This window comes from Crocodylus porosus, unplaced genomic scaffold (assembly GCF_001723895.1).
Source record: "Crocodylus porosus isolate Cpor-Errol unplaced genomic scaffold, CroPor_comp1, whole genome shotgun sequence".
Lineage (NCBI taxonomy): Eukaryota > Metazoa > Chordata > Crocodylia > Crocodylidae > Crocodylus > Crocodylus porosus.
The window spans coordinates 122,917,696-122,931,562 of NW_017728943.1; the positions used below are offsets into that span (position 1 = coordinate 122,917,696).

The window sequence follows — 13,867 nt, forward strand, 5'->3', positions numbered from 1 at the left end:
ATGGGCACAAGCAAACAGGCCAGCCACTGACATCCTGCAGCAGCTCCCCAGCCTGCATCAGCCCGAAGCTGGGTAATCCTGGCTTGAGCCTTGCGAAAGGTCGCCAGCTCCAGCCTTAAACTACAAACGCAGCTTGAACTCAACTTGCCCCAGTAAGATCCAGAAAATTTTACTCTTGTTTATCTAATTAAGTTCCCTTAAGCTGCATTCTCCCATGATTCATTATAAAATGACTATGTCAGACATCTAGGGACTTGTCAGTCTCACCCCATCTGGACTATCAAGTCTCTTTTTCAATAATCTCTTTGTCCTTAGAGACTGAGGAAAAGTTTGGAAATCAGTTCCCTTAGGGCAGGAGAGAATGCAAATACTAAGCTACCACTTCCAAACTGCTTTCTGATGACTATTATTTTTTTATTACTATCTTAGGTGCAACAGTGTAAAACAACTTGAATTATACTGTATAAAATTATAGATGACAAAGTGGTCCTTATAGCAACACAATACAATTTAAACAAAAAATATAATCCTGGAATCAAGTGGAATTAAACACCAATCTTTCAGAACATTTTAGAAAAATAACACCATACATTTCCTTATTCTATAAAGACTACTTTCATTTAAGTGGTCTAGCTGCCAGTTACAGAAATCAAATTGAAAAAAGAATCTGTTTTTATTTCCACAAACACAAGCTATTATTTCAAGAATGCTTTCCTCTATCGTTGTAAATAGCTTTTGGGTTGCTTGAATGATTAATTGCAAAAATAAGTTCAAATTCCTGCTTCTTCTCCTCCCTCTATCCCCTGCCAAAGTATGGAATACTACATCTACCATCCATTTACTTTCATCAGTCATGACATTCACAAGTTAAACGAACACTTACTGGCTATTTTCTGTTAATATATTAGTTTATTAGAAAGTATACCTCAAATGATTTATTAATCTTCATTCTAAAAATATATTTGTTCACCTTTTCTTATTTTGCTTTTTATAAATATTAATTTATTTAGTATAATTAAAGTAAGTCTTTAATTTAACAAGCTTTACGCCAGATTTTCATGACCTCCATGATCATAAAAAATTTAAATAGAGGGAGTAAAGAATATAAAACAGACTAAATAAAAACATGAATTATCAAGACTACAGTAGCGAAAAGGAAAACAATATGATTAAATGTAGAAGGCAGGATAGATTTCCACCCTACAGACTAACCATAATATACATTAAGATGCTATTATATATTAAGATACTTATTTTGTACACACACACATACACGGACTTTCAAACTTTTTCAGGCTTCAGCCATGTTTGTCTTAATTTAATACTAACACAGCTAATTGCACCTCCAGGATTAAATGTATTCAGAAATAAACAAAACCAAATACATATTACCAGGTGATTTGCTCTTTGGTTTTGGGTGTTTTTTACAACATACATTTTATTACATAACAATCTTAAGCCCCCTATACACATTACAAGTATTGTGCAATTGAACTGGTTAATTGTACAACTACCTTAAGAACAGCTGCATGTGAAAAGTAGCTATCACAAGATAAAAGGCTTCAACAAGCTATAAAGTTAGACCTGGAAAATGTGCACTATGTTTATAGCTGGTTGCTACTGAGCTTTAATTTGCACTTGTAGCAGGGTCTCCCCTGTGGCTCCCAGCTGCAGGGTTCCACTATGCCCAGCCTGAAACCCCTGAGCCCCGCAGATTGCAGCTGCTGCCATCCCCAAAGCTTGGGGGTGCGTGAAATCCCAGGGCCCACATGCACAGCTGGGACCAAGAGCCCCATTAGACACAGGACTCTTGCTTCCAGCTGTGCCTGACCCCCATGGCTGGAAGCCCCCTTAGCAAAGGGAGATCTCATCTGTGAGAGCCTGCTTCTTGCCAATGCAGGGAAAGCCCAGGATCGGGCAAAAAGGCATGACTATGACTAGATCTAATGCACAGTCCTACAATCATGCTTCCTGCTATGCATATCTGGTATGGCAGGAGGCATGATTGTGTAGATCACACGCTAATTCCAATCACACCTTCACCTGCACATGTAGAGGGGTTCTTAATTGTAAAATAGCTGTTATTTTTCTGAGACCATAAAACCTTACCATTTGAGCTAATGCAAAGATATTTTCTTCAAACAAATGAAGAGGTATACAGTTAGCATATACCACCATTTGTGGCTGTGTTGGCAATGAAGAACCTAGAAAACAGAGACAGATATTTGTATTTCTGAGAACTGAAAAAAGATAAAATAACTTTTGAAAAACATAACACCAAATGATTCTAATTCCCAGTGCAACACTATCCTTCTACAGTATGGTTGAAATATTACATTTGAGAGAGATGCTTAAAAACTACACAGAGGAATCTGTTAGAAAAGCCCTGCTGTTTTTTTTTGTCCATGCCAGTTTTGCACACTAGCACCTTTTAAATTCATTGTTTCACACAAAACATTGCAGGAGGACTTTCTTCAAAAAAGCTACAGGTCAAGAGATAACTTTTGGTGTTTGGGCTGGGGGAGATTTTTATGGCAGATGCTAAGATACTAGTATTGTCATAGTAAAAAGCACAAACATCTAGACAGAACAGATAAAAAATCTACAGACAGACAATTTCCACTTCTAATATTGGATCTTACAACAGTTAAAAAAAGACTTTAGGAAAAAATCTGTGAGAAGCATGTGACACACTTGAAGTCACTGTGAAGGAAAGTTTAAAAGGTACCATGATTCTGTAATATAGTTCTTAAATCATGGGCTACAAAATTGACTCAAAAACAAAGGGTTCATAATAAATTCCATAAAATGTCTTTTACAGACATGTTTTGTTCTTGTTCTGATATTTCAGCCTGTAAGGAAGGCTAATGACTCTACCATGCTTGTGAAAGATAGATCAGGGATGGGCAAAATACAGTCCACGGGCCGGATCTGGCCTGCCAAGGGATTTTGTCTGGCCTGCAGCAGGTCCCTCAGTTCCACCCAGCATAGGTGCAAAGAGCAGCCCATGCTGTAGCATGTGTGGCTAGTTCTGGTGCCCCTGAGTACACAGCAGGCAGGGGCAGTGCAACAGCCAAACTCTGCCTCCTGGTAGTCCCCACAGTGGCAGCTCCTTCTAGCTGCCACTGCCACTGTCTGCCACTGGGGGGCGGGTACACCTCCCCTTGCTATCTGGCACCACAGCCCATCCCATATGAAAGGGAGTCAGTCTGTGGAGTCTCTATGGAGACTGACCTGGGACCTGCATGGGTCAGGTTTGCAGCTAGGCAGATGGGATGGAGCTGTGGGTGAGCAAGGAGCAGTATCTGAGAGCAGGATGCCTTTCCCCACCCACCCGTGGCCCCATCCCATCCATCCAGCCACATACCCTGCCTGCGCAGGACCACAGGATCACTAGGTGATGAAAGTGCAGGGCAAGGGACCAGGACAGAGCAGTGATTCACTCCCTGCATGCCCCTGCCTGTGGAAACAGTGCCTGTTGCAGGGATATGCGAGGAGTGGCTTGTTGCTCTGCCTCAGGCCCCTAAGATAGATGCATGCCTAGGAATGGGCATATCTATATATGTGTGTGCGTGAGTGTGGGTGTATGTGCACATATATATACACACACATACAATTTTCAAAACAGATAACGTTTTAGTTTATACTGACAAGAAGTGGCTAGAAAATATGTGCAAGTGGACAGAGTATATAGCTTCCACAGACATTTCATACTCCAATGATCTGAAGGTTACGTGCAGATTCAAATCTGTTTGAACATTCTTTCTAAAACCCTTTAAGTGCAGTATCTCTGTCAAATAAGTTGATTGTGCATTAGAACTACTTTCCAGTTTGCCTTTATTATTTTTTCCACGTTTGTGACTCCAGTGCTAACCATAGCTGTTATGTTAGCTATGGGTTTCATTTATTTAAAATCAAGGATGTCATCTGGGTGTGATCTCAGTCCCCTGCAGACACTTCTGATCTGCTACAAAAGCAGCGCCAAAAGCTTCCTATGTACAACGTGTTACAGAACAGTAAGTGCCATAAGTCATTCTAATCTCATCTCATGTGAGAAAACAAGTACTTCACTGACTACCAGGTGGAACCTAAAGCTGCAATCCCCAGTCCAGATGGGTTGTGAAATGACATGTCTAGAAGGCACAGAATAAATTATTAGAGCATGGAAATCATTAACCAACTGCTGTATCATATCCACTTTATTCATATTACTGAAATATTAAAAAGAAACAGCTTTTTAGCAATGCAACAATATTTGCTTATTTTTTCACTGTATTAAAAACAATCAGATGAAAATGTTATCTATGACACATTATATGACACTAAGTATGCTGCTGACTAGCATAAAATCAAAGTCTGTGATTTTGGCTAAAACAGAAAACATTGCTGAATGTGAATTATTAGGTGAAATGTTTACAGACCATGATATTAGTAAATGTTTAGATTCAGTACTGCCTATCATTAGATCGGTCATTGAGGACTTAAGAATTGCACAGTCAGCAGGAAAAGATGTCAGATCTTAGCAAGCATACCATTTTGCTGTTTTATAAATTCATTTACAGAAAGGTAATATGAGCTATGCATTTGGACCAAACTGTCCCCCTTTACCATTGGAACATTACCAGAATTAACTCAGGTAAGGCTTCTCCATTAAACTCAATTTAGAGGCCTGGCCAAACTTTTAGTGTGTGTATGGTTTTAGAGGCATTTCCCCCTGTTCACAGAAACAGGATGCGTCTTTGTGTTGTAAGTATCCCAAAATGATAATACATACGTGAAAGATTTTCAATACTAATAATATTAGGTTCTAATTTCAATCTGTGACTGAAAACTTTATTCTGAATAGAAAAAAGCAAACCGGTGAGAACAAAGTTCTTTTTGTACATAATAATCATCTTAGGTACTTATATGGCCCTTATTATGGTCTCTGTGTGCCTCATAATCCTTTAAAGTATTTGCATTTCTCCAACCACTTCAAAGAAGTGGAGAAATACTATCATCTCCTTTTATACATGGGGGAACTGAGGCACAAAGAGACTGATTTACCCCAAATCACACCAGATATCTGCAGTAAAATAGTCTTTAAAGCCCTGCCTAGCCCCTTATCTATAGAAACATCATTCTTGTTGGGGCTGTTTGAGGTTATTCAGAAACAGGGAGAAAAATAAAAAATTATCTAGAGCCTAGGCAGGGAATAAGGTTAGTGATTGCCCATTATGCACAAGACAGGGCTAGGATCAAATGTAACTGAATACTGAGAATAGCAGATAGAACTATTAACTGTTAGGGGACATAGTATGCCAAAATATAAGTTATTTCCATAAGGTGAGCAAACCCTTTGGTAGCTGCCTTTACCAGGTGACATATTTTCACTCTAAATAAGAAGTATAAAACCTGCTGATTAATTGTTAATATGTTAAATGTGTTTAGTGATTAAAAATAACAATATTAACAGATTCAGGATACCAAGAGTTAAAACAATATAGGACAAATACTCAGAGTTCAATCATTCAAACAAATTATTTTGCCATTTTAGAAACAAAGGACACCTGTGCAACCTCAGGCCCCTGGCAGCTGGCCCAGAGGGGCAGATGCCTCTAACGGCCATGCAGTCCCCATCTGGGTCTGGCAAGGTGTGCAGCCTTAGGGCCACATGCTTTCACAGGTGGCAACAGATAACAGCCAGGCAGCAGCCCCCACTGCCAGACTGCTGCAGTGAATATAGGGTACAGGGAACTCTCAGGGATGCTTCAGCAGTCCAGCTGGCACCAGGGGTAGTGTCCCCAGGTACCAATTGGCTGGGACCCAGAAACTCCTGAGAGTGAGTAGCCCTGAGCTACTTGCTAAGGCAGCTTTTTATACTGCTGGGGCCAGCACAGGTGCAGCCCCAGCCCCAGCCCCAGCCGCTATTGCAGCCCCAACAGGTGCAGCAATTCACAGGTGCTGGCCCCAGCCTCTAGCTCCCCCTGGCTACAGATCCAGAAGGAGCCAAGCAGAGTTATTTTGCCTCAAGGGGCACAATTGCTCCATACCAAAGTGCCTGTCTGGGCATGTGCACTGAGGCAAAAAGCCCTGGCTCAAATTTGCACCACTTCCATTTGAGCTGCTGCACACGCATGTGTTTGCATGTGTGGACAAACCCAATAAGTGCAGGATCAGTTTGTTTATATTCCTCAAGATTTCTCCTGGTTAAGTGAAATGTTGTTCAGATGGAAAATCAGTCTGATACTGCTTCAAGGAAATATGTTTTATGCCTCCCTCATAAAGAAGGAAATTGTAACAATACTCTGTTCCAGGACATGCAAGAATTCATAAATCTTGTGCAACCATGATCGACTTTATGATTCGGTGTCTGAATCTTTTCTACACTGTTAATGCTCCATATACAAGCAAAGCTGAGCCATGCCATTCTGTTCCTGTCCTTTATACTGTCAAGTCCTGTAAATTTTCCCTCTATGAACAGTAATTGATAATGGATTCTTTCAGTTGTCCCTTTTAGATGTTCTTGTAGCTGGCCAATTACACACCTGTCATAGTGGACATTTTTAATAAATTTCCCACATATAGATAACTCTGGAGATGGACAGAAGGCAGGGCAGAGCAACACCTTTTCCTAACTCATTCAGAAAGGCATGAATTTCCATAGGTTACAGACTACTTTGGTATATAACAACTTAGTCTGTAGCCTATGAAAGTTTATGTTTCTGAATGAGTTAGGAACCCTGAGCTTCCTTCTACCTAACTTCAGACTAACATGGCTTACTATCTCTCTTTGAAAGTAAATTCATCAAGTCCTTGACAAATCTTGACTTATTGTAACTCCGTTATAATATTTTTTTAGGACATTTCCTTATGAACTGATATCATACAGAAGCAGCTTCAATTCATCTTTGATCCAAAACATACCAAAGATGAGTAGGTAATCATGGCACAAAAATAACTAAAATTCAAAGAATTGAATGTATCAAGAGAGCTTTAAAGACCCACATTAATACGAGCGGTGCAGTGATATATTGGTCCATGGGATCAGCACTGGTGAAAGGAAAATTGACATTATCGGCAATTGGTGATTTTTGGCTGGTGTAGCTGATAATGTCACTGATAAATGCCATGTGCATGTGCACAGCTGCAGCATTCAAGTGGTCAGGAATACAGCCCAGCAGCTTGGAGGACAACATATAGCTGGTAAGTCTGTGGGGGGAAGGGGCATGAGGGAGGGAAGAGGTGTGGATGAACAGATCGAGGTCCCCACGGTGAGATAGGGAATGGGGCTGGGGCAGGAGCAGGGGCTGCCCAGCCAGGGCAGGATGCAGAACAGAGCCATGGGTGGTTGTCTGGGAGATATGAAGGGAATGAGGAGGGAGGTGGCTTCCCATAGCTGTGTGCATCCCTGAGGGAGGGAATAGGAGGCATGTGCTCCCTGGATTTGTGTGTGAGGTAAGGGCAGGCTGCCCACTGCAAGCTTAGGGCTGGGGGCTGCACTGTCCTCTTCCCAGTGCGGGGGCTAGACCAGAGCTGTGCTCAGGGTGGGAGGGGGTAGGGTGGGCAGCAGCAGTGCTGAGAGAGGGGCTACAGGACAGGCTACAGCCACCCCAAGATTCATTGTAGCCCCTCTCAACCCCCCCTTGCAGCACCACCACCACCCACCACGAGTGCAGCCCCAGCCCAGTCCAGCCCCCACCCCCACCCCCACTAGGAAGAGGCCAGTAAAGCCCTTGGCCCTAAGCCCGCAGCCAGCAGCTCACCTTCACCCCATGCACAAATCCAGAGGGCATAGGCCCCCTGTGCCTTCCTCAGGCGTGTGTGCAGTGGGGGGAGTTGCTTACTCTCCCAGCCCCCTCCACACCTCCCAGACGAGCCACCTGCAGCTCTGTCCCCTGCCCTACCCAGCCCTGGCTGTGTAGTGCCTGCCCCAGCCCCATTCCTTCCCTCACCATAGGGGCCTCGATCTGCACCCCCCATTCCTTTTCCCCCCACCATGCTCCTTCCCTACCACAGACTTACCAGCCAGACGCTACTCTCCAAGCTGCCAGTTCGCATATTGGATCAATATCAGCCGATATGGTATCAGCCAAAAACTATCTTTAATTGGTGCACCCCTAATTAATACAAGATAACCATTACAATTAGGAGGAATGTATAGATAGCACCTAAAAGCACCTACATAACAAACACGCTTTCCATAATGCTACTAGGGCTGTGTTTGAAAAGAAACCTATTAAACAGTGTTTAACACAACTTAAACCTCATCGGGCATGTTCCCACAACTGGGAAAATGCATTTCCCTGGGGACAAACAGCAGCAGCACAATATGTGCTGTTGCTACTTTTCCCCAGGGAATGCCCATGCACATGCACTCTGGTGTACAGCTATTACCCCAGGTGGGGCAGGCGCTGCTGAGGCCAGGACCGGGTAATCCTGGCCGGCAGCTGAATTGTGGCTGCAGCTGGCCAGGCTCTGGTTTCAGGGGGTGCATGATGCTGCCACATGCACCAATCCACTTTTTCCTAGCATGGGTTTTTTGTAGCACCAAAATCTCCCAAAATCAATCTCCCACACCCCATGCTGCTAATTAGCAGTACCAGGAATACCCGTACGTATGATACGTGTGGTGTGCAGTGCCATAGATGGGTCTGTTGTGCTGCATACCGCATCTGTGCACTTGTATAGGCATTCTGTTCCACTCTCATGTCCAATGCTGTGGTCAAAAAAATATTTAATATAATTCTCTGCTTTTATTTGCAACCAACCAGTCTTACTGTCTTTTCCCACCACATAGCCTTCTACTTTAAAAACTGCAAGTTTAATTACATTTGCTATTCTATTCTATTCCACTTTTTATCACATTCAGTTGCGAAATATCAGATCATCTATCCTTGACTGAACTTCTCTCAGGCTCTTTTTCATCATGGTAATGCTTCCAGAATAAATTTTCATTTAGGCTCTGACTTAGCTTTCCTAGCTCTTTCTCCATGCAATTCTTTAGATGTTTCGGTATGGCTTCTCATCGCTCAAGAATTTAAGTATGTGCTCACTGTTGAAAACAAATCTGGTATGTGTTGTTTCCACTGATAAAAACTTAAGAACCTAAGACTAGCCATTTACTGGGTCAAACCATAGGTTCATCTTGCTCAGGATCCTGTGTCACACAGTGGCAGAGAATAGATGTTCAAAGGGAGAGTGAACTAGGTATGACCAGGGTTTTTTCCACTGTCCCTTCTCACTTGCAGTCACCAGTGTTTAAGGTTTAGGAAATTCTGATTCAGAATCCCTAACTCCCATGCTCAATAGCTACTGATGGCCCTTTCCTCCAAGAATTTGCCCAGTCCCTTTTTGAAGCTAGCTAAACTTCCAGCTTCTACATCTTGTAACAGAGCTCCACATACAATTACATGCTGTGTTACAAAACTTCCTTTTGTTAAACTTACTACCTTCTAGTTTCATTTTGTGACCTCTGGTTCTTGTACTGAGAGAGAAAATAATAAATCCCTATGTACTTTCACCTCACCATTTATTGTATTATGTTGTAAACCCTGATCATTTTCCCCCTAAAGTATCTTTTCTAAACTGTACAGGCCTAGCCTCGTTAGTCTCTCCTCACATGGAAGTCCCTTCACACCACTAATCATCCTTATTGTCCTTCTCTGTACCTTCTCTAGTTCTTCTGAGGTGTGTGCACCAGAACTGGGCAAATCCATAGATGCACTATAGATTTAATGATACTTTCTCTTTGGTTTACAATCCCCTTCTTAATAAACTCTGGCTGAAGTTTACCTCCATCTTGGATCACTCCTACCAAGTGATTTCACTGTCCTCTAAACTGTGCTGCATACAGAACAAAGTCCCTCATGTGTTGTATACCATGAGTTTTCATTCCTTTCTGAAGTAGGCTAGGAACAAAGCTGTACTCTAATTCCATCAGAGTACAACCTGAATCAGTCTCCTCCCCCATTTTTTTGTATCTATCTTGTATCATACACCATCAACTATCATTCGATGCTTCTGCCTGTGTTTTTTATTGGTCTGGCAGTTTCTAAAATTTCTCAATTACATGAGATTCTGCTTATGACCTTCCATATTTTAACATATTACAGAGGGCTAGAAATCTTTCTGGGAGAGGGAGCACACAGGTATTTAGCCTGCAGCTGCCCTATCTCCCCTACTGTCTGCACCTCCCCAAGACTGGGAAGAGTTGCTGATCCCTGACTGGTCTGCAAGAGCAGAGCAGTTGAAGCAGCAGGGCAAAGTCCCCTGCCTCTTCCCCAGACTGGGCAGTGACTCATTTGGGGAAACGGCTTTGGTGTCTGGTCCAGTCCCCTCCTGGACTGGTCGGTGGGGGGAGCAGGGAGAGCATGGAGCAGTGGGACAATGCCCCTGCCCTTACCCAGATATCAACCTGGAAGATCTTTCTCCTGGAGGGGGCATATATTCTCTGGGAGAAATTATATGAATACTTGTATGCTCCTAGTTTCTACTAGAAAAACAGTGATTCGTTTGTTAGAAATGAAGCTTGTGTTTGAATACCAGACACAGGTTTTTTCTTCTGTGCTTCTGTAGAAGTGGTGATCCATTCACACTTCTACAACTATTAAACTGAAGCACAGGATGAAATATTTTCTTGATGCAACTTTTACAGGTTTAATTGCTTTATTCCATTCACAGTGAATATAAATCAGATGTCAAACTAGGAAGCTCTATACCAGGTATTGATAACAAACAGCTTTGAAAAATCAGGTTAGATTTATATATATGAAAGTGATTTAAATGAACAATTTTAATAACAATTTAAGTAATCAAACAGGAAATCGTTATTTAAATAACTGATTTTATTTTGTGTCTGTACTTCTTAGTTGTTTGTCTAAAAAGAAGATTGATTCACATTGATTAGGAACCACTAAAATGTGCTGATTTACAGCTAACAAAGGCTTTATACTGGATTTGGTACATATGTTTGCTAACCAGGATGATGCCCTATACCTACACATATTTATTTCAGCAATTAAATTACCCTATGGTGCTCAAACTTCTGCACCCAGTGAGCCAGGTTCTGTGGGTCAGTAGGGGGGGTTGGTCCATGGGTGAAATCTCTGCGCCAGATCTGGCCACAGGGTGACCTCATGTGCTGGCTGAAATGTGTGTACCAGATTCAGCTGCGGAGGAACCCTGCATGTTGGCAATTAATGTTGCTACCGTTTCCCTGTGACACAGCCCTGCAGGCCAGATTTGGTCTGGAAGTTAGATCTCGAGCACTACTGATTTAGCCAAATATACTTTTATTCAGATACCTAATTTTTTTTACATACTTAAGTTGGTATACATTGAATGACATTTCTTACTCACTGTATAATGATCTTTTTTTCCTTTTTTTTTGCTTTTAAAGCTGAATTTTGAAGGAAAATGGATTTTCATTGCAAGCGGATAATAATTATAATTATTAATATTGTCGCTCAGTGGCGACAATTTGACTTGCACCATGGCCAGAAGGGACCTGGGGTTGTGATCAACCATCAGGTAAACACGAGCTGGCAGTGCAATGTTGTTGCCAGCAGGGCAAACAACACGTGGGCATGCATTAACCATTGGATCTCATGCAAAACTAAGGAAATGATACTCCCACTGTACTCTGCACTGGTGAGACCACAGCTGCAGTCCTGTGTCCAATTCTGGGCACCGCACTTCAACAAGATGTGGAAAAACTTGAGAGGGTCCAGAGAAGAGCCACCCATATGATGAGGAACTTGCAAGACAAGCCATACAGGGAGAGGCTGAGGGACTTGGGCCTCTTCAGCCTACAGAAGAGAAGGCTGAGAGGGGACTTGGTAGTAGCTTACTGCTACATCAGGGGAATATATCAAGTACTCGGTGAACAGCTGTTCACCAGGGCACCCCAGGGAAGACCAGGAACAATGGATACAAACTCCCGGAAGGTCACTTCAGGCTTAATACCAGGAAAAACCTATTCACAGTCAGGGTGTCCAGACTGTGGAATAAACTTCCTCCAGTGGTAGTGCAGTCCCCTACCCTGGAAATCTTCAAAAGGAGACTGGACAGTCACCTCACTGTGGTCACTTGACCCCAGTTGTCCTTATCTGCCTAGTGAAGGGGACTGGACCCGATGATCTACAAGGTCCCTTAGAGCCCCTAACAATTTATGAATCTATGATTATCAACAATAATAAATGTCTGTTAAATATCTGTTAAATGTGCTGAATGCATAAGGAAAAATAAAAAGACTAATATGTTTTTCATTTAAGGCTTCTTTTCTGTAGTTAATGAACAGATTTTTCCTGTTTCAAGAGTTTAGAGACAAGAATTACCCTCTCACACCAGTCTTGATTCTGCAGTTGAAAGGTTACAACTAGATTTTTTACTTTTTCTTCCCCTAATTCTTCTCTCACCTTTGGATAAATAAAACACTGAACAGAATAAGCTGAATTATTTCAAATGAAAAAAAATATTCTGCAATTGCAGATCAGGATACTGCTGAAATGCTATATTAGTACAATAACAGCCTCAGGTTCCAAAGCAACTTCAGCAAGTTCAGAGGTTTAATGTTTTTAAAAAGACCTGAGTACCATCTATGAACCAAGTATTTTTAATATAAATGGTATTTAATAAATCATGGTGAGCTGCCTTACTATGGGTTATACAAATCAAAAAATAATTTTAAATAGGTTTATTTTGAACAAGAAAAACATATTTAAATAAAAATACCAAAAAACCCCAAAGCACAGGTTAATATCTATCTTGTGCATAACAACTGATTCTAAGTGGTAATTAAACTCTAATTTTAGCTATATGAGATTTATAACTTACTTTCAACAAAGGACTGAAGAGAGCTCCGAGTCTCTGTAAGGGTCCGTGCGGAATGAGGGGCTGATTTATTTTTTTCTTTTTCACCATCTTTACTTTTCTTTTTTAAAATATCTTTTATTTCTGACTTTTCTATCAAAATAAAATAAAAAGATTACATATTTTCTATGAACTAGCTTTTAATCATGCATCCTCACTCTGTACATTTTAGTTATTTGCAGTATTTAAAGTAATAGGACTTCAAGTAGTTTTTATTTTTTTTAAATAAATGAAGAGACAAATAAGTCTTGCTCCAGTCTGAAAGTGGAAGTAAAGATGAAAGATATAGTAAAAAAGAAATCTATGTTTTCACAACATAAAAAAGATTTTGTTATTATTTTTACAATGCAAGAAATCTATATAAAATCAGTTAAGATGAGGAACTGGAGTTATCTCTGTGGAGCCAAGAAAGGCAAAGATGGGAAACAGACCACTTTAATTCTGATACTTCCTAGTTTTTGGGTGCTTGTCTTTGCAGCCTTAATAGTGTTATTTTAATTGGTTGTGTGAGTTTGTGTCTCTATATGTATGGGACTTGTTATAGCTTACATTGGGCCGCAAAAATGCTGATTAGTCTTAGTGCTAGCTCAAGTTTGGACCAGTCACATGTTCAGGCCAGAAGAAACCTGGAGGACTGAAAGGTAACACTTTCCACCCACTCCAGGCTTTACCCCTGCCCACTGTCCCCAGAAAACTCCCATCATTCCCCCCTGGCCCTGGAGCTTTCCCCCTGTCCCCATGTACTTGTGGTTGCCCATACTGTCTGTCCCAGGGGACCAGGCTTGGAAGAGTTAGTCTACCTACCTGGCCCCCAATGCCACTAGGCTGCTGCTCATCTCCAGGCTAAGCATGGCCCAGAGATCAGCAGCAGCAGCAGTGGCCAGGTAGACATGTTAACCTTTGCCTGCCTGCTCTCCCATGGTAGACAGCATGGAAAGCCACAAATAAGCACGAGGGGAGAGGGGGAGGGAGGGGAGAGGAGGAGGGGAGAGGAGGAGGGGAAAGGGGGAGTTGC

At 41.8% G+C, this 13,867-nt stretch overlaps 1 protein-coding gene across 5 annotated transcripts in view; it reads right to left on the minus strand.

Annotated features, from left to right (window-relative positions):
* Window positions 1–13,867, minus strand: part of ADGB (androglobin) — a 262,841-nt gene that overhangs the window by 177,503 nt on the left and 71,471 nt on the right. For all 5 annotated transcript variants that reach the window (XM_019550118.1, XM_019550121.1, XM_019550117.1 and 2 more), the window contains 2 exons: window positions 12,817–12,945; window positions 2,110–2,204 (listed from right to left, as the gene is read on the minus strand). In XM_019550118.1, coding sequence (XP_019405663.1) covers window positions 2,110–2,204; window positions 12,817–12,945 — 224 coding nt within the window. The remainder of the gene's footprint in view (window positions 1–2,109; window positions 2,205–12,816; window positions 12,946–13,867) is intronic.